This window comes from Amphiprion ocellaris, chromosome 1 (genome assembly GCF_022539595.1).
Source record: "Amphiprion ocellaris isolate individual 3 ecotype Okinawa chromosome 1, ASM2253959v1, whole genome shotgun sequence".
Classification (NCBI taxonomy): Eukaryota; Metazoa; Chordata; class Actinopteri; family Pomacentridae; genus Amphiprion; species Amphiprion ocellaris.
In genome coordinates this window covers 28,820,979-28,847,058 of record NC_072766.1, presented here as the reverse complement: position 1 = coordinate 28,847,058, position 26,080 = coordinate 28,820,979, and the positions used below count along the sequence as shown (strand labels likewise).

General features: G+C 38.2%; 1 protein-coding gene across 3 annotated transcripts in view; it reads left to right on the top strand.

Moving 5' to 3' along the window:
• The window catches only part of phkb (phosphorylase kinase, beta), a 227,019-nt gene that overhangs the window by 56,958 nt on the left and 143,981 nt on the right, over window positions 1-26,080 (top strand). For all 3 annotated transcript variants that reach the window (XM_023265994.3, XM_055012134.1, XM_023265996.3), the window contains 5 exons: window positions 186-285; window positions 6,238-6,345; window positions 7,150-7,230; window positions 11,542-11,657; window positions 21,643-21,706. In XM_023265994.3, coding sequence (XP_023121762.1) covers window positions 186-285; window positions 6,238-6,345; window positions 7,150-7,230; window positions 11,542-11,657; window positions 21,643-21,706 — 469 coding nt within the window. The remainder of the gene's footprint in view (window positions 1-185; window positions 286-6,237; window positions 6,346-7,149; window positions 7,231-11,541; window positions 11,658-21,642; window positions 21,707-26,080) is intronic.

Here is a 26,080-nt window from a genome sequence, read left to right as displayed (position 1 = left end):
TTCAAAAATAAGGGCATTTCTAAGTGACGCCAAGCTTTTGAACAGTAGTGTATAATCAGTAGGAATAATCACCAAAACTGCTCCATTCAGACCCCAATAACAATAGTTATCTTTTTATAGTACAGAGTTGCACATCTCTTCACTGTCCCTCCTAATGTGTTCTTCCTCTTCTTTCTGCTCTCCAGACGTATTGATGATGATATGGGGCGGACCCATGAATTGGAGCATTCTGCCATCAAGTGCATGAGAGGGATCCTCTACTGCTACATGAGACAGGCTGATAAAGTGAGTTTTTAATCTGCAGTGATTCAGCTTCTGCTCTAATGCTGCATGTTTGCATAAAAGTACACTGCAATCTCGTCTTGACCTTGATGAACTAATTTAGGGGAGAGCTTTTCTGTGTCTTAATTACAAAGCTGCCTTAACACAGCTAATTACACACAGCAGCAGCATTCATTGTGGCCCTGTCTCCAACACTTACAGAGTACATGGCATTTTTATTGAAGATGTGTCACGGGGCCACTGCTGGGCAAATATCACGAAGCAGATACAGCAGCTGGGCCTCATTTTCTGCTTGTAGTACTGTGCACGAGAAACCAAAGTATTTTCCCTAAGAATTACAGGTTTCACCAGTGAAAAGGTTTGACTTTAAACCATGATAGGCAATTAACTTTATTAGTGAGTTATGGTTAATTTGCGTCTGGAAAACTCTACTGCATATATACAGAGTGCAAAGGTATACAAGCCTTTGACTCTGTAGATAGTTAAGTCATGTAGCATCTTGTGCCGCACTTATTGTAGGTAGACTAGTAAAACACGAGTCAAATGATTGTGACTTTGCCCCTTAGGTCCTGTCTCCTCCTTTAAGTCATATGAGCTTTCCTTAAACTTAACCAAGAGCTCTGCACTGCTTAAACATAATCAGAAAAACATGCTTTTGGAAAAATACACTGTACATTGTCCTAGAACATTTTGCAGCTAACTTTAGTAGAACATTTGTTAAACATTCTGTACAAATGTTTCACTGTTATGCTAATTAAAGTGTAATCCAGGCAGCATTATGATGTTAAAAAAAACAACAATAAAACACATTTTCAAATGCAAATTAGTTACATATGAACACAAGAAAAGCACTCAGAGAGCGCAGTACTCCACCAAGGCTGCTTCAGTCGTTGTGTCATTTCCGACGACTGAAATCTTGAAAAAAATGTTGGCAGAAATCATGGCAACATAGAATGTGGCCATTAAATATAGGTGTACTTACAAACAAAATGACCTTATGCTGAGCACAGGCATGTGTTATGCATGTGCACGTTATGTACAGATACCGAATCGCGTGACCTAAATATGTGCCATATAAAGCAGAAAGGAACATCAAGGCTCCATATGGTTCTCTTAAAGTTATTAGCTCAATATATCACACAAGACCTGGTTTTTGTCTTTGTCGTGTGTTCTGAATGCACAAGCACTAGACCTCAAATATAATGACACTCAACGCTTGCCCGCCCTTCTTCAATATGATAATTCTTACAGTATACCCCCTGTTGACAGTTATTCTATTTTGCACTGACTGTGCATTTTCCATCTTTATTATTCCAACATCATTTACATCTTAGACTCGAAACCTGAGTCTTAAAGCTTCTTTAATCAATATTTTTACATTAACAATGGACCAGATTACTGCACGGACATGTAATGTTAAAGGTGTCGCTTGTAGTAACTGATCCCTAAATCAGTTCTAATCCATCCTTTCAACAGCACATTTAAAGAGTTTTTTTTTTTTTTTTTTCAGTTTTGTAGTCTGCAACTTTACTGTACTAGTACAGTTTATCTCTATTCAGAATGCTAATTATGGTTTATAGCTGCTTGAAGTGTTAATGAGCCACTAATGTGTCAGTGTTGTGTTCACTGCTTGTCAGATTGCCTTCATGAAAACAAAAATATGACTTAATGCAGGCTTAAAGTGACAGATTGCACATTTAAGAATAAAATGTGTGTTAATATTTTATTTTGGACTACCTGCTAGCTGAACTATTGCTGAGCTGACTGGAGGTTGTCTATATCCCTTTATCATGAGGAAAATTAAATCTATCCTCCTGCGCATCAAAAAAATGAAAAGAATGATCTGGTAACTGGCTTGATGAGATGCAAGACTTTTGTGCAGCTACATATGTAAAATAAATGCATGAAAGTGGACTTTTGGAACAGGAGACATTGAAGTGGTTTGCTAATTTGAAGTTCACGTTGGTGCACTGCAGCACTTGAAACAATAAGCAAGATCTGGGGTCTCTCCAAATGTCCCCAGAGTAGAGCAACTTGATACTGTGATTCTGCTTGAGCATGAATCAGATAGACATTTACAGAAGAATAAGTTTTATGGAAACATAAACAGAAGTACCTATTTTTAGTTGCTGATAGTGGTGACTTTTTCTCTCTGTCTGCGCGGATGCATATATTAGCCACTATGGGATGGCAGGAAGTGGCACAGTTTCAGTTAAAGTGGGACAGAAGGTCTCCACTTTGACCTGCATATGTAGGGAAAGAGACAGAGAGAAAAAGGTGGGAAGTAGTAGTGTGTCAAACCAAAGAACAAAAGGAGAACGGGAAAGTCTGAGAAATGAGGTAAAGACACAAAGAGCAAGAGGCAGAATAAAGAAAAAGCAGGGTAAATAGTAGAATGTACTGGAAGTGTAGGGGTAGACGTGGGGAGAGAGGGAAGATGGGAGGTAGGAAGAAAAAATGGAGACAGCAAGAGGGGGCTTGATGATGGGAAGAGCCAGGAGAAAAGTGGAGAAAAGAGAATCAAACGAGCTAAAAATGGGACAAAGGGCCAATTATTTATAACTGCGTGACAGGGCTGGCGTCTCAGCTGTGATTTGGTGTGTAGAGTCGATGGAACAAACACACACAAAGCCAACAACAAACTGAACAGAAAACACAACTAAAATGTTGAACAGGGTTTGTTGTAAACCACCTCATTGTTTGGTTGCCCTAAATCTGACCCTTATCTGCCTCAGAGCAGAATATGCTGTTCAAAATCTGCTCGGGGTATTGTTCATCAGACAGACAGGTTGACTGTTCACTTCATTTTTTTATGAGAAACAACAGATAATGTACAGTATATCTCTCTGCAACAGTTATGGGTTCTTGCAATCTTGTATTGAATATGGATTTAAACTGAGACTGCTTAAATATGTAGAAATGTGGACTCTGCTTCTGAACTGTAATTGTATGGTTGTGATATGCAAAGAACTTGAACAGTACTGACGTTTTTGCCAAGGTGCAGGCAGACAATTGAAAAAAGCAAAGATTTAGGTGATACATTAAAATTTAAACAACAGTTGAAGTGAAACTGATGAGAGGAATTGCAGCGCCAGCTGAGTTGCAGCCTTTAATAAGATTTGAGGGATGCAGCTGAAACAAAAACGCTAAAAGAAATGTAAGTGGCAGATGAGGTATCACTAAAAAAAATCACTATTATTTTTATGACCATGAAAAATCTGACACATTACATTAATCTTTCTGTAATGTATTTCCAGGCACATTTTGAACACATCAGAAAAGGTCAATGTAAAATGGCAAAATTCAACAAGAAAATTGGCAGTATTCTGCCAAGGCTGCTCAGCAGTCGTATCATTTCCAACAATTGAAATCTTGAAAAAAATTGTGGCAGAAATCATGGCAACATAGAATGTGGATGTGGCCATGTAATATAGATGTACCCACAAACAAACTGACCTTGTGCTGAGCACAGGTGTGTGTTATGCGTGTGTACATTATGTACAGATACCCAATTGCATGACCTAAATATGTAGCAGGCGGCGGGAATTGATGGGACTCAGAAACACCCCCACAATTTAATCAACTGTTCCTTGTATCATTTCCAACGGGTAAGTCCCAGTAAATCTGCAGTGGTCGATTTGTAGTAGGATTGCAATCATGTAGCGTTCACTTGTTGTCATAGTTACAGTGATGCCGTGCTGCTATCTCGCAATGATGCAGAAGTCTTTAGCAAATCCGTGGATCCAGCCACATCACTGCCAAACTCTAATTACTTGGTCCTTGTGTCATTTCTGACCTTCCCTGATAATTTCATCCAAATCCGTTATTCCGTTTTTGAGTAATGTTTCTAATAGACAAACAAATGTACGCCGATCATCACATAACTGAATAAAGTAAAAGTAAAAAATCTTCCTAAATTTTGCAAAACACATTTATACTGACTTCAAGTGGCATTTTACATGTTTGAAAATCAATTAATATGCTTTGTGGGAAATGGAAACTCCTTTTTAGAATAAGTTCTAGTGTAGCGAACATTTAACTTAAATGACTGATCAGCTGTTTCTTTTGTTGTCTTCGTGTTCAGACAGCATTGAACATGTTTAATATCAAGAACAATTACAACTTCCCTTGACTGAAATCAGCTCCTGATGACTTCTCCCCGTTTTCCTCTTGAAGGTGGACAAAATTTTGTTTGTTTCTTCTTCTTTTTAGGGGTTTCTGATCGTTCATCAAACATGTAGTTTTGTTTCTGTTTTTCTACTCTCTCCAGTCATGTGCAACTTAAAATTTACCAAATACCACCAAATTTACCTGACAGAAACACAGCTAGTGACAAGTTCTCAAGGAGATGTGTGTATTGCAATATGTGAAAGGCAGAATTTGTCCAGAATCTCTCTTGAAGAGAAGCACATGAATGTCAAATTTTATTGTAATAGTATTTTATTATGAATAGATTAACATTTAAATAAATGACCACTTGTGAGCTTAATACTGAGTTTCTTTTCACAAACTGCAAGCACTGACAAAAGTTAGTGGCAGTTGAAACATAAATGCATCTGCTGAACCCCAAACCATCTCTGGGCGTATTTTGCTTATGCAATTCAGCTGAGAAAACCTTGAATTGTTGGTCGCACCTGAACCATTCATGGCTTCTTGGTTATGAAGAATGCAGTGCAAATGGTTAATTTCTGGCAAATATTTAAATGAGACATGTAGAATAAAGGGGGCTGCACAGTGGCTTGGTGGTTAGCACTTTTTGCCTTGAAGCTAGAAGATCCCCTGCCTTCTCAGATCTTTCTGCATGGAGTTTGCATGTTCTCCCTGTACATGCGTGGGTTTTCTCCAGGTACTCCGGCTTCCTCCCACAGTCCAAAAACATGCTGAGGTTAACTCGTGATTCTAAATTGTCTGTAGGTGTGAATGTAATTTTGACTTTTTGTCTCTATATTTAGCCCTGTGATAGACTGGTGACTTGTCCAGGGTTTCCCCTGCCTTCACCCTAAGTCAGCTGGAATGGACTACAGCGCCCCCATGACCCTACTGAGGATTAAGCAGTGTGTAGATAATGGATGGATTGATGTACAATAAAGGGGCTGCACTTGGCTCAGTGGTTAGCACTGTTGCCTTGCAGCTATAAGATCCCTGGTTCGTGTCGTGGCCTGGGCCTGGGATGTTTCTGCATGGAGTTTACATGTTGTCCCTGTGCATGTGTGGGTTTTCTCTGGGTTCTCCAGCTTTCTCCCACAGTCTAAAAACATGCTGAGGTTAATTGGTGATTCTAAATTGTCCGTAGGTGTGAGCATGTGCTTGTTTATCTCTATATGTAACCCTGTGATAGACTGGTGACCTGTCCAGTGTGTCCCTACACTCCAGCCCCCCGTGACCCTAAGTAGGATTAGGTGGTGTATAGATGATGGATGGATGTCAAATAAAATGATTTTGATGGATAATCATGGTTTAAAGTTAATATTTCACTAATTTTTCTGACAGAAGCACATCTACTTCAAGGAGCATCGTAAAGCTAAATATCCTGTTATTCTTTCTGTTTCTACACTTACTGGCTCCGATAAGTGGCAGAATTTTGGAAATTTTCTTCAGAAAACATGCCCTATAGATGCATATATGTGTGTATGTGTACATTAAAATTAATTTGAGTGTCAGTTGAGATGTAAACATTTCAGATATGAAAAGGTAGAAGAGAAGGTAGCCTCAGTTAACAAACAGTACAGCTGCAGAGTGACAGAAATGACAGAGATTAAGAAAGTTCATTATTATGCATTTACCTCATTTACAAGGTTCTCAATTATGTGTTCTCGAATTGTTCAAGGCTGTTTTTGTGGCATACTGTACCTTTGATGAGGGAATGAATACTGTACCTTTGATGAGGGAATGAATGTCTTCTCAAATTTACCCTTGTTTTCTCTGTCATCCTTTCCCTCTGTCTCTCTTTACTAGGTGGAGCAGTTTAAAAAAGATCCCAGCCCCTCTAAGTGTCTGCACTCTGTATTCCATGTAGACACTGGTGATGAGGTCTACTCCAACAGCGACTACCACCACCTGCAGGTCAGCCAGCAAGCACATAAGTGGGGGCAACCTAAAGAAAAAAAAGAAAAAGAGAATGACATTTGAATTACATTTTAGATACACATTGTGAATGTTTGTGTGTGCTTTGTTTATGATATATATGCATTACCAGCTGTCCACTTCAATGAAATGTCCACATAGAACGATCATCTTTACAAGGGTTAGAAGCTTAATATGGCTAAAGAGGATGGTTTTACTTCATGATATAAAGACCGTAGGGTAAAATCTTGCCACACTACCCTGGCATTATATCACTGGTCACATATTTGATATAACAATGATAAAAAAATATTTTTCTGGCTGTGCTTGGGGAAAAAAATTCTATGAGAAGCCAATCAGTCTCTCTGTGACATATTTTGTTTGTCAGTGTTGTTAAAATGACTTATTCTTCTGTCAACGTTATTGACGGAGATCAGTGTGGTGCGTAACGTTTTGATGGAGGCTGCATTTCTAGTGACACAAAGAGAGATAGAGATAAAAACAAATCTAAGTGAACCTACAAGGCTAAAGAAACACTCAAAAATCATTAAAGCTGTCAAGCTGTTAAGCATCGAGTGTGTATTAATTTATTCTTTGGCAACAACTCTACCACTATTGATGGGAGCAGTCCAATGCCAAAAGCGTAATAGCTAATATAAAACTCACGTCTCAGTCTCTATACTGTGTAGAAAATCGAAGACAGCTGTATTGACAATTTTGAGAATAACACACAGTGTACAAATGGCGATATGTTTTTTTAATGACGTCTCATCCACTTTCCCCTTCTCTTTATCATTGCTGCAGATCGATGCTGTTTCGCTGTTTCTGCTGTACCTGGTGGAGATGATCTGCTCTGGTCTGCAGATCATTTACAACACTGATGAGGTAAAAAAGAGACACTAAAATTACTGTCAAAGAGATCAATTTTGAACACTTTACATCCTATAATTTCTGATGTACAACATACAGCTGAACAATGGGCGAGTAGACTCCTGTGTAGTATCACGTAAAATACTATTTAAAACTTAAATAATTCAAAATGGTCACGCCTCTCTATAACTACTTTATTTCTAAGTTGAATAGAATAGAACAGAACATTTCCTCTTTTGAACAATCAAAAAAAAAATACATCAGACAGACTCTACTGAAAAGGCACAGGCACAGAACTTTCTCAGTTTTGGATCTATGGATGTGTCTATCTGCATGTGCAGTGAACAACTAAAAATCTGTAGTACATAGCTGCAGCAGTAATGATAGCAGTCATATATGTATAGGATGAACCACGACACCTATAATCAAGGCTTCTATTAAAACACACCTACAAATCGGTTGCTACTTGCACAATCTAGCTGTGGAAAAACAGATAGACAGGTGCTTCAGGCTTGGCACAATCAGTGGAAATCTGTGTTTCTGTGAAAGCTCAGAAACTGTGAAGGACGGTTCATAACATCAACCTCAGATCAGACCAAGATAAATTGGTTCGGCTCAGACGGGGTCCTGCAAGCTTGGCATGAATCCAAGCAGGATACCACAATAAATGCATCGTCCTGACATTGAAGTATGAAGGTGGGCGTGTAATCATAGGGGCTACATGACTGTCAGAGGTGTTGGGGAGATGACATTTATAAATGCCAAAATAAATACCTGTGGATTTACCAAAATCCTGGTTTATAAGATGACTCACAGTCTCCAGAAGCTTGACAGATGAGGAATAGTTCAGCATGATAATGATTCGAAGCACACTGCCAAAATCATACAAGAGTTTCTAAAAAAATTTAAATTATGATCTGGCCAAGCATGTCACTGTACATGAATCCAATAGAACATCTTTGGGGTATTTTAAAGACAAAGGTAGAGCAATACCCCTGCGGTAAAGAAATATTCTGAAGAATGAGAATATCTCTGCAGAAATGTGTGAATACTGGTATCCTTCATGCTGAGGAGAACAGTGTCTGTCATCAAAAATGAAGGCAGACATAACTGACAAGTTTAAAAATCTATCATTTAAATTAGCAATTAAAAGGTGTATAACTTGTCAGACTGAGGTCCTACTGTGGAGCCTGCTTTTTTAATAAATCTAAACGGTTAGTATTTATTTTACACAAGAACAAATATTCAACTGTTCAACTTAGAGGATCTCATTATTGTAAGGTAATACAATTTACAGTTATTTGACATTTAAGTGATATTGCACTTGAGTGTACTCCCTTCTGCTGTATCCAGACAAGTGTAGTAGAAGCAAACAGGAACAATCTTATGTCCCAAATGGTTCTGAACAAGTTATTCTCTCATATCGCTACATATGCACTGAACAAAAATACATTTCCTCTTGCTGAATTTGTCCGCTGTTTAGCAGGCTGCTTCTCTCCTCCTGTTACAGTTAAAGTGACTGCATATATTTCAGAATAATGATGTTTTAAATGGTGGAAACCTGTCTAAGTCCATGTTATATAAGCACAGATAATATTTTGACTACATTTTTATAACCTCAAGTGCGTTGCTATTGATTACAGACCAGTCTGTTGGTCTGTCATCCACTTTGGTCCACACTGAAACATGTCAACACAGATTTCAACACTAGTGGCATTCACATGAATTGCATTAAATCTATTTTATTTTAGCGCTACTTGTTAAATGTTAACAAAGGTGCAGAATGCAGGCTACAAAATATAAACCATTCTTATAGCATAACAATACCATGAAGCATCTTTGAGCTACACTGAGTATGAGGAAGTTTATCCTGCTCATGAGTCTGCTCTTACAGACAAGAAAATTGTTATTCTGAAAATGTATTGTAAATCTCTATTTATTGTTAGGCAAATTGGGGGAGCTAAGGAGATAGACAACTTTCTGCATTATCATATACAGCCTTCTAAAGATCCAGCTAGTTGCTATAAACTAAGACTGAAGGGTCTCTAAAAGCCAGTTAGATGTATTAAATCAGCCACAGATATCCTAGAGCTGGCGCAAATGTAGGATCAGGGTTCAGTATCTCACTTTTATGGCTTGGCTCACATTTGTATTTTAAGTGAACCGCTCAATTGACTTTCAGCGGGGAAATGTTAAGATGATTTCGTTGTGGAAGCTTAAATGTCCTCCTGGGAATCGAACCGGTAATGTCTTATTTGGCAGCACACCAGCCCACTATCGAAAAGCTGCTGTCATTGGTTTTGTTCCGAGTTTGATGTATCTGTCCGTCATCATTTTTTGTCTTCTTTATGTGTGGTCCAACAAGGCAACTTGGCTGTTAAGTTTACATACGGTGCTATTTTTTGTGTGGCCCCCAGGAGCAGTTGTAATGTCATTAATTCTGTCAGTTTTACAGCCTGCTCGTTCACAGCTTCACTTACCGCCACAGAGCAGTGAAACTGGTGCCCCTAGTAAAGGATTCCATTTGTTTACTAAATTGGGCTTATCTCAAGAAAGTATGGGCAGAGTAAAACATTATACAACCACCCAATTAGCGTGTACAGTCTGGATTTTGTTTACAGAACCTCCTGACCCACCCCATCCTCAATAACCGCTCATTTTTCTCTGTTCTCACTCCTGACGAAACAAATTGACAACATAACTTCCATGAGGGCAGCTCTGTTTGTGCAACAACCCTAATTTGTATGGTTAAACACTGCTTACTAGGTTGCATAATTCAGAATGAAGCAGTCTGCACCCTTCATCCTTGTTTTAACAAACATCAGATCCACTGAGCATAAGGATTTGTGATTGGTGTTTTTACTGAGTACTGTTTGAAGTGTGTCTCATTTGGACTAATCACATCAGTACAGTATTTATTAGTTTGTTGTTAGCTGTCACTGCTTGTGAAGTCCATTGGCATTCACTTGACTGAGCTGGAAGCTGCATTGCAGTATTTTTTTTTTCTTGAAGTGGTACTGCTGTGTGTCCTCAGAGAAGATGCACTGTCGACCTCCTTCCAGATGCCATTTTCAGTTTCATGCGGCATGAAATGGAGCGACTCATTAGCTTGCGCGTATCTCAGTCTCAGTTTTTGTTTTTTTGTTTTTTTCACATTATACAGGTGTCTGCCTTTTTTTCGCAGTGTGAGCACTGCTGGCACATGGGTTAAAGCAGAAGCACATGTAGTATGCTTTTGCAAATGTGCCTATGTTCACAAACTGCCTCCAAAAAACGCAGAACTGGCAGGATGGTTGTCTAGTGGCAGGGAGACAGAGAAGCTCGTTTGGCCAGTGGGCAATAAAATTCATTAAGATACCATTAAGATACTAAAAATGTCCCCTCATTTATCACTCCACTTATAAACCCCCAAATAACAGGCCCAGCAAACACCTTTCTCTCTTTCCCAGCCTCATCTGCTTTGCTCCCTCTTCCCCTGCCCTCCTTCGCAGACTGGCCTATTTAAGTCCAACACAGGTTCTATCTGCTTCTCTCTATCTTTTTCTTTCACTCTCTCCTTTTCTCTCCCCCACTTTGTCATTTTAGATTAAATCTCCCATCACTCAAGCCACACACCAGTGCACTGCTACTTTCAGATCTCCTTAATGATTCAAGGCCTTTAAGAATTAACACGTTTTATGACTCTCCCTTTTCTTTTTTTTTTTTTTTTTTTTTTTTTTTTTTGCCTAGATGGGGCTATTGATTTTGACACATCCCCTTTCGATACAGTATTTGCAAAGATGATATGGAACAGATGATAGATATGAGAATATGAGACCACCTTCACGTGTGGTGTTGAAATCAAGGATGCTGCTGCGTCTAATAAAAGAGTGATGCACTGATAATTAAAATTCTGCTAGAAACGGATGCTGTGATTTCTGTCAGTTCAGTCCCTTCTTGGTTACTGCTAGTTGACAAGGCAATGCAGCTAAAGCTGCAGTTGCTGACACACTTAACTACTTAATTACACTTTGTGCGTTGCTGCAGGGTCAGTTTCACCTTGAGCATTGATGAGAAATCAGCTTTCTTATCCACTTTAGTAACCTTTACAATAAGTGAGAGTTACACGGTCCAGCCCAGATCAATATCACAGGTCATCCATTATGTGTGTGTGTGTGTGTGTGTGTGTGTGTGTGTGTGTGTGTGTGTGCGTGTGCGTGTGCGTGTGTGTGTATGTGTGTGTGTGTGCGCGTATGTGTGTTAGGATACTGTGTGCAGCTGTCTGTGTTGCATTCATTCCCAGTGTCCCATGCCTTCTCGGGTTTGATGTTTGTTTTCTGTGTGCAGGTTTCCTTCATCCAGAACCTGGTGTTCTGTGTGGAGAGAGCCTACAGGGTGCCTGACTATGGCATGTGGGAGCGAGGCAGCAAATACAATAACGGCAGCACTGAGCTGCATTCCAGGTAAGCCAAAAGATGAACAGCACATAAAATGTGCAGAAAAATAAATGCACATGAGAATGTTCAAATGCTATAAGTATTTACAGGGAGACACAGTAAAATTGTCAAGTTAATGATTTGCTGATTTGATTTATGAAATAATTTTTAACATCCTACTTTTCAACAATTGAAATGATGAAACCACTTCCACTTCCACTTCCAAATGATGTGGTTATACAAAAATGTAAACCAAACTTTGGTGTCTCATTTTTATTTCTTTACTTAAGATTTCCTTTAGCTCTTCTTTTTTTCTTTTTTTTTTTTTTTTTTTACAATGTAAACCAAAGCTAATGAGAATAAATATTCATATTCCAAACCTATCTAAGGTAAAAAGGAAATCACATTGAATCAGTCATCATTACTAAGCTTGTTTACTAGATTTTTAGCTGATGTTGATCTATAGAATAAACCATAAATTGCATGTTTGGGCAGAGGTGGGTAGAGGAGCCAAAAATTGTACTCAAGTAAGAGTAACATTACTTCAAAATAATATCACTCGAGTAGAAGTAAAAAGCAGTCATCCAAAAAATCACTCAAGTAAGAGCAAAAAGTATTTGGTGAAAAGACTACTCAAGTACTGAGTAACTGTTTGATGGTAATGTCCGATTTATTTTTTTTTAAATGATGTGATCAGACAGACAAAAATGTAAAATGTGCAAATTTTGGTATTTCCAAATAATAAAATAAAAAAAATAAAATAAAATAAAAAAATCTTTACAAAATGACGAGAAACACATATTTCCAAATCTCCGTTTTCACAACATAAAGCTTTTGAAACAAATACCTGTAGTAAGGTAACATTTTTATGCTTGAACAGTGCAAACTACTTCCAGTGACAAGATATACTGTATGCTGTATTTCACTTTCCTCCAAATGGCACAAATTCAGTAGATAGAAACTAACATTACAACTAGGGCTGGACCCAAGTGTCCGAATTTTCGGTCGTTGTCTGAATATTAATTTTGAGATCCGAATATTCAGATCCCCCCACCCCACCCCCCAGCTGTATCATGCTGGACTACCAAGCGTGACGTCACGCTTCACTTCGCCCATGTTAGTAAACAGCAGACGAGCACGGAGATATCCATGCTAATGCTATGCTAATGTTGTCGGACTCCAAAGCCAGGTCAAACGTCTTGAAAATGCCCCCATTTTTTTCATTCCCTGTCTGCTACGTGTGTAGAGTTTGTGCCTTTCTGCCGCCACAGTTCGTATGTGGTCATGCGACTGCAGGACGATGTCTGGTGAAACGGAGTCACGTGATTATTGTTGCTTCGTCGGATTGGTGAGACACAGTCATGTGGTAGATCCACTGGGGGCATCTCTTCGGCAAAATAAAGCATATCTAATGTGGTAAATAAAAAAGTAACAAGTCGTAGCCCAGTATAACGATGTAAGAGTAGCATTTCTTCTTTAGATATATACTCAAGTAAAAGTAAAAAGTATGGCAGAGTAAAACTACTCTCAAAAGTACATTTTTTTTGAAAAGTTACTCAAGTAAATGTAACTCGTTACTACTCACCTCTGTCTTTGGGTGATGAACAACACTGAATGGAAATGCGACCGACTCTTCCAGGAAGACGTAAAATTGTGAGACCACTGGCACAACAGTTTAAACCCTGGCACAGACACCCTGCAAAACCTATATCTAAAATTGCAGCCTTTGCGATTTACTAACAGAGTTGTTTCAAATCATGATTTCAATTTAGAAATGATTAAATGTTTAACCCTAATGTAGAACAATCCCATACTTTGTTTCACTTATTTATATTTTATAAATCTAAACCAGCATTAATTCATTCCATCATAACACTATTGTGACACATTATCACCTTGTGGAGTTAATATGGCATGTGTTAGCAAAAAGCTGCATATTTACACATCCACCAGATACACACCTACATTAGCATGCATTTTGTACCATCAGCTCCTGAGGGAATCATATTTAGCTGCTGAAATCTTCACTGTGTTCAGTACCAGAGCTTTTCTACTGAAAGACACTGCCTTCCATTCCTAGAAAAGAACCTGACAAGAGCATTGACAGGGAATCAGCGTTATAAAACAATCAGAATGATACTGAAACACTCCACAGGCTAAACAATGTTAGTTGCAATATTGGAGTATTTTAGCCTTAAATGTTAGACCTGGAATCTTGTTCTGATAAATAGTAATGACACAGAAAGCCCACCCTGCAGGTTATCAGGATCAGTTATTTCACTTTGTTATGTATGAAACTCTGAAAGTCTGAGTCCATGGTTTTAAGACTGTCATAGGTACACTGCAGTTTTAGTTTAGCCATAGCGTTGACTGCTAATTTGCGTCAACACTATGGCGATTTGACTTCTAGCATTTAAAAAACACCATATGGACATGTTAGTAAGGTTAAAAAAAATAGATTTTCATACACTACCGTTCAAAAGTTTGGGGTCACTTCAAAATGTCCTATTTTTTGAAGAAAAGCAGCTTTTTTTCAATGAAGATAACATTAAATGAATCAGAAATACAATCCAGACATAACAAATGTGGTAAATGACTATTCTAGCTGGAAGCAGCTGATTTTTAATGGAATATCTACAAAAGGGTAAAGGCCCATTTCCAGCATCCATCAGTCCTGTGCTCTAATGGTACATTGTGTTAGCTAATCGTGTTGAAAGGCTAATTGATGCTTAGAAAACCCTTGTGCAATTATGTTAGCACATGAATAAAAGTGTGAGCTTTCATGGAAAACATGAAATTGTCTGTGTGACCCCAAACTTTTGAACAGTAGTGTATATAAATATGGATCTTTGCAGCTTTAAGTACACATTATTCTGTCAGATACTTTTTCTAGTTTTACATATACTCTGTTATGGAACAGCATCTTTACTTGTACTGAAATAAGAATGTTTCTACTTTGCCTCATTTATTATTTGAAGTTAATTTCAAAACACTGTGAAATTAGTAGTCCGGATCAATCATTGGTTTAAAACTTTCAGCAGTGGGGCTGAACAGCAAAAGTGAATTTGTTTAAATGTTTAGTTTTTTTGTTTAGGAAATGGTGTAAATGTCTTCTTTTCCCAAATAAAATGATACACCTTAACAACATGAAATAGAAATCATATTACAATTACTTTGACAGATATTGCAACTGTTGCATGATTATAGTGTGAAGGGTGATTCACTGATTACTGAGCTGTATTCACTGATGGAATTGTCAAATCGGCGCAACCTGGCAAATACACACCATCCACCAGTAAGTAAATAACCTCAACTGAGGGAAAATGTAATGGATCAACAGTTAACTCCTTTGAAGATAAGGATTTTGAACCACATGTTTAAACACCAGCACTGTTCTGAGCCAGTGTGATGAGTTTTTGTTACATGCTCCTGAACTGATTTATCATCCAAGGTCGAACTAGCCTCCCTCTCCTCCCTCAGAGTCTTGATAAAGATCCTCAATTTCTGCCATTGCTTATCTCTGGGAAGCATGTTTTTTTTTTTCTTTCTCCAACAATTCAAGGAAATTGGCAGCAACTTGCCAAGATATCCTCAAGAAAAGATAACATATCCAATGTAGTGAAGAGGCAATGTGTCTTCATGTATTTTTGCATTTCCTCCCCTCGTGGCCATGCTTTGGATTACCACAATTAGTGAGCTAGTTTATACATGTAGTTGCATAATACCAATTAACAGCTGCATGCAAATAGTGAACTGTGGCAGTGGCTGATTCAGAATGATTCCATGTAAACAAGATCTGTGTAAATGATCAAACTGAGAATTCATCTCCTCTCCCAGAGTACTGATGAGCGGAAAGAGACTTGGTGGAAAAGAACAGGAAAAGATGTGTTCGTTTTGACAGAGTACTTATTTGTCCATATCAAATCAAATGATTCATTTTATTCCCATCTGCCTTGTGCTTATCATCACATTCAGTGAATTGGATAGAATAGAGCTGTTTTATTTAAAATAGTGTATCTAATCTCAAAAGCTGAAGGATATCTTGCAGTATCCCAACTTTTAACGAGTTAAATGACATTTTAATACAAATCCAAAAAGAGGGATCTTGTCATATGTTCATGAATATTTCATTTTGCAGCACAAATTAAAATCACCAGAGTGTGAATCTGTTGTGATGTACTATAAGTTACTTTTATTATGTTTCCACTCCTACCATTTTGACTGTGACAGTGATTTGATTACCAGTTAAATTACAGTTTCAGTCGCAGTGGGTCCTGTGTCGGAATCCTGTTTTAAGATCAATATTTGATATGAAGAATGGATCAAATCACTATGTCTTAGTGTGAAATAGGCTGTGAGTCCGCAAATATTTTTCACCTGACTACAGTTCCCTTCAACATTCTGGAGCTTTTTTCTTTATAGCTTCTTTCAGCTGATTGTTTGGGTTTTTATGACCTAAACTTTATGATTTTGTTTAGCCTTGATGCTCGTATTGAATCTCCTAACAGCAGCAACAACTGACACACTCGCTGTACCTGCCCTGCACCAAACACTAGATAGACAGAGTTAGTGACCAGTTGGTGACCATAGTGGACAATAAAAACAACAACAACAAAAAAAATCCAGACACAAAAGGGTTTGGGTCTACAAACCTAATTTCCCTGTCATGCCAACTGTACACAGGTCCATCCATCCATTATCTATACACCACTTAATCCTCATTGGGGTCGCCGGGGGCTGGAGTCTATCCCAGCTGACTTAGGGTGAAGGCAGGGGACACCCTGGACAGGTCATCCGGGGGTCACCCAGGGCTACATATACAGACAAACAATCACACTCACTTTCACACCTACGGACCATTTAAAATAACCAATTAACCTCAGCATATTTTTGGACTGTGGGAGGAAGCCGGAGTACCCAGAGAAAACCCACACATACACAGGGAGAACATGCAAATTCCATGCAGAAAGACCCTGGAAGGCCGGGACGCAAACTGGGGATCTTCTAGCTGCAAGGCGACAGTGCTAGCCACTGTGCAGCCCTGTACAGAAATGAGTTTTTATATATAACTCACCTGTTAAGGCTTAAAAGGATACATAATTAATGATGTGGCTGCTCTGAGGGACATGCTGGTGTTGTCATATGAGATGTTTGCATTGCTGCCTCAGCTCCACTCCTGCTCCACCTCTTTGCTCATTTCTGGATTAGCTGGGAGTTAGGAGGAGCCAGGCACTGCCAAGATGGAGCCACCACAGAAGGTTTGACCATTTTTATACAGTGAGTGGTCATAGCTGCTTGTTTTGCTGAACCAGGTGCTCATAGAAATTAAGTAATTATTTTAGTTAAACAAGCTTTTTTTTTTTTTTTTTTTTTTTTAATGTAAGGGTGCCCTGTGAAGTTTTCTCATAAACAATTGTTACATTTATGCCCAATTTCGCGTTGAGGGCTTAAATAAAAACAAGACTAAACTAATTCAATTCAATTCAATTCAGTTTTATTTATATAGCGCCAATTACAGTCAAATTGTCTCGAGACGCTTTACAGAACCCATATGCCTGACCCCCAGAGCAAGCCAAAAGGCGACAGTGGCAAGGAAAACACCCTTTTAATAGGGAAAAAAACCTCGAGCAGAACCCGGCTCTAATGTGGGGAGACCCATCTGCCTGCTGGCCGGGCAGGTTGAGAGGGACAGAAGAGGTAGAAAGGTAGAGGTAGAGGGATAGAGGTAGAGGGTTACAGTTGGTGGGAGAACAACCACACATCTGAAGCATCCAGCTCTGGGACCAGGGACACTCGGAGAAAGGACACAGAAAGAAACAGAGTGAGTGTAATGCAATAATGGTATATATAGTAAATACATAGGTAGTTAGAGAAGGACTCAGTGCATCAAGAGAGGTCCCCCAGCAGCCTAGGCCTATAGCAGCATAACTAGGGGCAAACTAAAGGGACGTCAAGAGGGGAAGTCAGTTGTGCAAATGAAAACATCAGCTCACCCCGTCAGGGTCCCCCAGTCAGCCCTAACTATAAGCTTTGTCAAAAAGGAAGGTTTTAAGCCTGGTCTTAAAAATAGAGAGGGTGTCCGCCTCCCGAACCCAAACTGGGAGCTGGTTCCACAGGAAAGGCGCCTGATAACTGAAGGCTCTGCCTCCCATTCTACTTTTAGAGATTCTAGGAACAACAAGTAAGCCTGCAGTCTGAGAGTGAAGAATTCTGCTAGAATAATATGGTACTATCAGGTCTTTAAGATATGATGGAGATTGGTTGTTAAGAGCTTTATATGTCAGAAGAAGGATTTTGAATTCTATTCTAGATTTAACAGGAAGCCAGTGAAGAGAAACCAATATAGGAGAAATATGATCTCTCTTGCTAACTCCCATCAGTACTCTGGCTGCAGCATTTTGGATCAGCTGTAGATGTTTCAGAGAGCTTTTGGGACAACATGATAATAAGGAATTACAATAGTCAAGCCAAGAAGTAACAAATGCATGGACTGGTTTTTCTGCATCACTCTGAGACAGGATGTTCCTGATTTTCACAATATTTCTCAGGTGGAAAAAGGAAGTCCTACAGATTTGTTTTATGTGTGAGTTAAAGGACATGTCCTGGTCAAAGATAACGCCGAGGTTCCTTACAGTAGTACTGGAGGCCAATGTAATGCCATCCAGAGTAACTATATGCTTTGAAAGCAATTTTCTAAGATGTTTGGGGCCAAATACAATGACTTCAGTCTTGTCTGAATTCAGTAGTAAGAAATTATAGGTCATCTATAGGTCATCCAGGTCTTTATGTCCTTAAGACAGTCTTGCAGTCTGGCTAGCTGATTAGTTTCATCTGGCTTCATAGATAAATACAATTGAGTGTCGTCAGCGTAACAATGGAAATTAATACAGTGCTTCCTAATAATATTGCCTAAGGGAAGCATGTATAATGTGAACAGTATTGGTCCTAAGACAGAACCCTGAGGAACTCCATGATTAACCTTAGTATGCTCAGAAGAGTCATTGTTGACATGCCCAAACTGAAACCTGTCTGATAAGTAGGATTTAAACCAGTCCAGTGCTGTCCCTTTAATGCCAATGCAATGTTCTAGTCACTGTAATTAAAGTTTGTGGTCGATTGTATCGAATGCTGCACTAAGGTCCAATAAAATAAGTATAGAGACCAGTCCATTATCTGACGTTATGAGAAGGTCATTAGTAACTTTCACCAGAGCTGTTTCTGTCCTATGATGCACTCTGATCTAATGTGTTTTAAATTAATCCACACTAATCCAGTTGCTTTCTGAGATGTTATTTCACTTCAGATTAACTAGTTCCAGACTACAAAGTCTCAGACTAAAGGTAATCAAGGACAACTCAGATCATGTTTTTGAAGCCAAATCAGATCAGCGTCATTGATTTGTGGTGAAATGCTAGCAAATGACAGCATGAAGCCAAGCAAATTGCAGCAACGTCAGGAAACAAAACGCAGTTTGGTAAAGTCGGAAAGATATTCACAGATTCGGACTTCCGGCATCAATAACTCATTAGAGTTATATGTTTATATGTTGTCAAAACATAAACGATGCCTCTTTCCCATCATTGTAAGGTAGACAATGTGCTACAAGCCCAGTTTAATCAAAAGTAGCTGTCTTTCAAGCTGCAGAAATAACATTGGTGTCTAAGCGCAGCCGGCTGTGTGACGAGTGAACAGAGACCTTCTGCAAATAGCAAAAACGCTGCAACAGCAAAGAAAGACACAACTATTCAATAACTTCACTTGTTGTGTCACCAAATTTACTGCAGCCATTAATTGGCTCATGCTGGACATATTACAACTTGGTTTGATATTAAAAATGTTTTTCATAATTTTAAGGAATTTTTATAGTAAAAAAAATCGGGGTGGGTGGGGGGTGGGGGCTCCAAGCCAAATAGGTTGTGAACCATTGCTCTAGAGCAAATGACTTTCTCTATAAGACACCAAAAGGACCAGGGAAAAAAACAATCGAAAAAATGGTGTGTGTATTTAGCTGCTGAAATAGATAAACATTAACTACTATTGTCATTGTGATGCCCTGTTATTGTGATGCATAGATTTGCAATTTGTTCCGAGACCCTCACCTGTGTCTTTATTTTTCTAATTTACTTTATTATTATTATTATTATTATTATTATTATTATTATTATTATTATTATTATTATTATTATTATTATTATTATTAATTAGTATTATTTTATTTATTTTAATAATTTTTTTGCTGTTATTATTCTTGTTGATGTTGGGAATATGGTTCCCATGTTCCTTGTTCTGTAAATGTTCCTTTAAAAATGTCGTAAATAATTTTATTTATTTTTTTAAATATGATACATTATGCATGAGGTATAGGGGATCTCATCTCTGAGTCACATGAAAGTGTCTGAATCGAGCAAAAGATTTCAGCTGCATTGTGTTTGTACATATGAAAACGGTCACGGAAATCTGTATCATCAATATAAGCGGGTTACCTATGTCTCTGAGCTGTCTTCTTTTTGGTCTTGGTGATGGTCTTTCGGCGTCATTGATGTAGTCAAGGTAATCCATTTTCACCATGCACCATAAGGAATGCAGCCTTTACTCTGAAGCTAAACTTGCCTCTGGCCAGGTTTAATTTAAGTCTTGATTTAGAAATGGATTAGCTCTAATATCCCTTCAAGAAAGGAGATTATTTAACTCAAGACTAGTCTGAGACTATTTTAATCCTTGTCTGAGAAAGCCATTTCAGTCAGCCCTGATTTACAGTGTTATTTAGTCTACAACTAGGGCTTAATCCCTGTATGGGAAACCGGGCCTTAGTGTTTAGGTTTTGGACATATACAATTTTTGGGTTAAAATATGACTCTTCTCCTTCATTTTCTGGGTTACCAGGGTGATAAGTCATGCCCATCTAAAATATGATAGGTTGCCTGAAAATGAGCATCAGTAAAGAAATGAAAAAAAATAGCAGATTTGTTACATGACCTGAGCAAAGAAATTTGCTCACAAGGTTACTGTATTTAGATGTGAGTGGCCATGACACCGATTCTTTTCCTCTCAGGACTGTAATCATCTGTGTTTATATTTTTCTCAAATGGCACAATAAACTTGGGGGAACTGATACATAATCTGTGCATTAAGGACAAGGTGGGCTGTGGGGATTCTCAACAGGGGCCCAGCTCAAGTAAATAAATATGAAGAAGCATAAAATAACCCAATATGACCCCAACTGGGATATGAACTGCTGTATGGAACCACCCTTATTGTAAGAGTAGCAGAATGCTGTCTGCAGCCTATTGAATGAGCTCACAGTCTACAGCAACATTTTCATCATGTGAATCTTATCTCCACCTAAACTGAAACTGTTGCATCATCATTCTGCTTTGGTCCTGTTTCCCGGTATCACTTTTTAACATCCTGTTTCTCTGTCAACCATCAAATCCTGACCAGTACTGTCCATTTTTTCCTCTGAGTGTTACGCAGAACTACTTTCAGGAGCTTTCTTTTGCAGGCTGAAATAGCCAGCCATTCTGTATATTTTAAGCATCGACTCAAGCCTCACTAATGGTATTGAATGTATTTGATATGTCAGCAGATCTACCACCAGTCATCGCCAAGTTTCCTGCAATTTCCACCCCCTTTCCTTTTCAAGGGAAATTTTGGCAGGCTGGAAAAGGAAACAAAATGACAGTGAAATTGATTCACATTTTGTCTGCATTGCAATCACAGTAGCCAGCCACTGTGAAATTCAATTTTTTTTCTTTTACTTTAAGAGATCCATTATCTACTGTCGACCAAGAATCTCAGGAGCCTTCAGCTTTATTAAATCCTGACACATAGCCATTTGAGATTCAAATGTGTTTCAGAACACTCCTGGTGTGTATCACTACCTCTATCAGAGCCACACATTTGTTGTCATGCTTATAAAATTACAAGGTACAAGGTATTCTTTACCCCATAGTGTCAGGGATATCTGTTTATTGCATGTTTTGTGTAATGCTAAGTGTTTCTTATCTTGCAGCTCCGTGGGCCTTGCTAAAGCTGCTCTAGAGGCCATCAATGGATTCAACCTGTTTGGAAACCAGGTATTTGAATAATTTACATGTTCCATGCACATTTCCTCCTCATACGAATCCCAAGACATTGGTATTTTTTTCCCCTGTCTAATCATGTCACATGATGCAAGATTGCTTTATAGATTGGTGGCCTAGTTTCTAATTCAGATCTGCAGCAGCCAATTACAGCTCCATACATCAGCTTGAGCAGTGCCACCACACTGTGCAAAGAGTGACTGACCTGAATTTATAGAAAGTCGTGGCTGTTTGAATGAGGAGACATCATCAACATTAATTATTGCTGCGCTCATGGAAGACTGTTTCTCTGAATGGACATTTGACCATCAGGGGATTCGTTTAGCTTGTTTGTGTTTGTCTCAGCAAATTGTTTGTGCCTTTACAGACTCTGATCAATGGCCACAGTTGATCCTGGTTTCTCTCCGAATCTCACCACCTGCTATTTTGCTTAGTCCATTAGTGGATATGTTTTATGTTTTTTGTTTTTTTTTTTCTTGCTCCTGTGCAGGAGAGGAAAAACAGGGACATTCATTACACCTGCTAATGGATTGGAAAATGAAGCCCTCCACTTAGCAAACCTCCTCTCTTATCTTTTCTTCTTTTCTCCACTTGGGCATTTGCCAGATATTGGCTTCTGTGGCCATTTAATGCATCTAAAATTTTATATTATCATTGAATATGGGTTACAGGTATTGCTTTAAAGGTGTTTGTGTTTCTCTTCTGAACACCTGCAAAATGAAGGATTTAAGTGTGCCTGAAAATGGATTTTGTCATCAAGCTCAGCTTGTTGAAAGAATTAATTTATAGAAGTGGCTGCTTTATGATCCATGCTGTGTGGGGCTTCAGTAAGTATATGTGTGTGTGTGTGTGTGTGTGTGTGTGTGTGTGTGTGTGTGTGTGTGTGTGTGTGTGTGTGTGTGTGTGTGTGTGTGTGTGTGTGTGTGTGTGTGTGTGTGTGTGTCTCACATCCAGTCTCTTATCCCTCTGGGAATGAAAACACCTTCCAGTGGCTTGAAAAAGCAATGAAAAAGCCTTCCAGTTGCTTATTAATGATCCCTATCAGTCTTGATTTCCCAGCTGACTCTCATCCCTCCAACACCAAAATGTAACTCCCTCCAACGCCTTAAACTGGAACATTTGGAACATTCTGGACTCTGCTATCGCACTGTCCACTGACTGCAGACTTGTGGTTGTGAATCAAATTTAGCCTTTATACCAGATGAATGAACACACTGCCTTCAGTTTGTGATGTTCGCGTCCACCCTGAAGCCACACTGCAGATGCAAAGATAGGTGCATCCAATTGAATTGGACAAATAAAAATTGATCTTGCCAGGAAGAGGATCCTTCAACTTTAAAGCCAGTCATTAAATTCATACAGCTGTGTACACACAACTGGACAATCAAGTTCTAACAGGTTCCACTTTCCATCTAGGGCCTGTCACCTAATTCACACCACTCAGATACATGGATATAGGAGAGTAGACAAACAACTTACTCAGTGCACCATTTTTCATTTTCATTTAATTTGTGTATATCATTACATTGTTGCACAGAAAACAGTGCCAAGGTAATGTATTATATATTAATAAAGGGTTTTTGTAAGGGGTATGATGAAATCTATATGCTGGTACTGTTTTTAGTAATCTATAATTTACTTTCAATATATACTGATAGTTTTACTGTTGCCCTTCTGTCATCTCCAACCAGTCTGCCCACTCTCCTCTGACCTCTCACATCAAGGCATTTTCATCCACACAATTGCCAGTCACTGGATTTTTTTTCTTTTTCTGACCATTCTCTGCAAACCCTAGAGATGATTGTGTGTAAAAATCCCAGTAGATCAGCAGTTTCTGAAATGCTCAGACCAGCCTGTCTGGGACCAACTGCTGTGCCACGTTCAAAGTCACTTAAATCCCCTTTCTTCCTGATTCTGATGCTCAGTTTGAACTTCAGCAAGTTGTCTTGGCCACATCTACAAGCCTAAATGCCTGTGTAAATGCTATTTGTGTGTGAGTGGATATATCTATCTATCTATCCATCTATCTATCTATCTATCTATCTAACTATCTATACATACATACATACATACATACATACATACATACATACATACATACATACATATATATATATATATATATAGGGCTGGGACTTAATTTTGATAAATTAATTACAGGGAAAACAACGCGTTAAAAGAAATAACGCATTTTATCGCACCTTTCTCAGTTCCCTTATTTCTGGCCTACCAGTAACTCTGATGAACACTCCAGCCCAGTAGGGGGCGATAATGAACCTTAAGTCTGTTTGCAGCCGTGATGAAGATACACAGGAGTGATGTCAGCAGAAGAAGGTTCGTTGAACAGTGAAGGAAGACGAGACACATTGAGCTTGCTGGGCAGAAAGTTTTCTTTTAAAAATTCTGCTGTTGTCAGCTTGGATAAAAGCGTGGTTATTTGCAAAATGTACAACAAAGAATTTTCTGATCACTGCATCACTTCAAGCCGACGTTATCACCTCAATGTAAAACATGTTGCTGTTAGCACCAGAGCTAACATTAGCTACGACAGTCCTGCTAACGGCTAACAGCTAGCGGTGTAGTCATCCCCTAATAGACCACTTTAGAAGACATTTAAAGTGCTTGAATTTACAAAAACCTTAAAATGTTCAATTTAATCACTATAGTTACACTTTGAGTTTGCAGTAATCTCTGAATGTAGTAGATAGATGAAAAATGCAGATAAATAGAAATGACGCGAATAATACCTTAAACCAGAATAATGTCTGTCTTTTAATAAGTTAAGTATAAGCTTTTAGTTTCTGAAAAAAAGTCCTGTGCATAAATAAAAATTTATATTCCTAAAAACAGAACCATCAAAATTACGGCATTTATCAGACCCAGAAACTCTGAAAACAGAATGAATCTGTGGATTTTCAACTTTTTGAAGGTCCTTGAACTACTTATTCTTATGTACCATACAATGGAAAAATAAATCCAGGCTATAAATTATCAATATGGCTTTTTTCTATATGCCCCATTTTAAAATTGTATTAATTTTAATAATTTAAATTTAAAATGATGAACACGCATATGTCTACTCATTGATTCAGCTGTCAACCAAAAGTTATTTGAATTGAAAAACTTTACTTATTGTTTCAAATATTCCTATTTGATAAAACTGCAATTAATTGCGATTTATTAATTACAAAGCCTGTAATTAATTACATTTTTTAATCGCATCCCACCACTAGTATATATATACACACACACACACACACACACACACACACACACACACACACACACACACACACACACACACACACATAAAGCTGTGAAGCTGACATTAAATTAACAAAGGGTGGTCTAATAATTTTTTACATGACACTGTGTGTGTGTGTGTGTGTGTGTGTGTGTGTGTGTACATATATATATATATATATATATATATATATATATATATATATATATATATATATATATATATATATATATATATATGTATATATATATATATATATATATATATATATATATATATATACACATATACACACACACACACACACACACACACACACTACCATTCAAAAGTTTAGGGTCACTTCAAAATGTCCTCATTTTTGAAAGAAAAGCAATTTTTTTCAGTGAAGGTGACATTACATTGGACCACAAATGCAGTCCAGACATTGTTAATGTGGTAAATGACTATTCTAGCTGGAAAAAGCTGATGTTTAATGGAATATCTACATAGGGGTACAGAGGCCCATTTCCAGCAACCATCACTTCTGTGTTCTAATGGTACATTGTGTTAGCTAATCATGTTGAAAGGCTAATTGATGATTAGAAAACCTTTGTGCAATTGTGTTAGCACATCAATAAAAGTGTGAGTTTTTATGGAAAACATGAAATAGTCTGGGTGACCCCAAAGTTTTGAACAGTAGTGTATATACACACATAAAAACTGTTTTCAAATAAATAAACAAGCAAACAAAACAAGAAATCCCAGTAAAAAGAGCACATTTCCAAGGCAAAATTACTTGTCATACATTTTTTTTTCTTTTTCCTTTAACACTGCTACTATATACTGTAACAGCATAAAATGTGTCCATGTGTGGGCCATTTCATGTCACACAGCTGCCTACACTAGTGGCAAGCAATCCTCTGCACTTTGCAAATTGCTGAAGGAAAGCTTGCTGATTTGACTAAAAAGCCTGGGCCAGACGTGTTTTTTGGAAGAAAAAAATAGACTCTGGCAATATTCATACATAATGCATCTGACTTACATTAGAAACTGCTTAGCAGGTTGTGGGAATGACTCAGTTGGTTTTATGTAAGCACTGCTAATGGATGGATAAAGTGGACTGGACCAGCTTTTTGAAACCA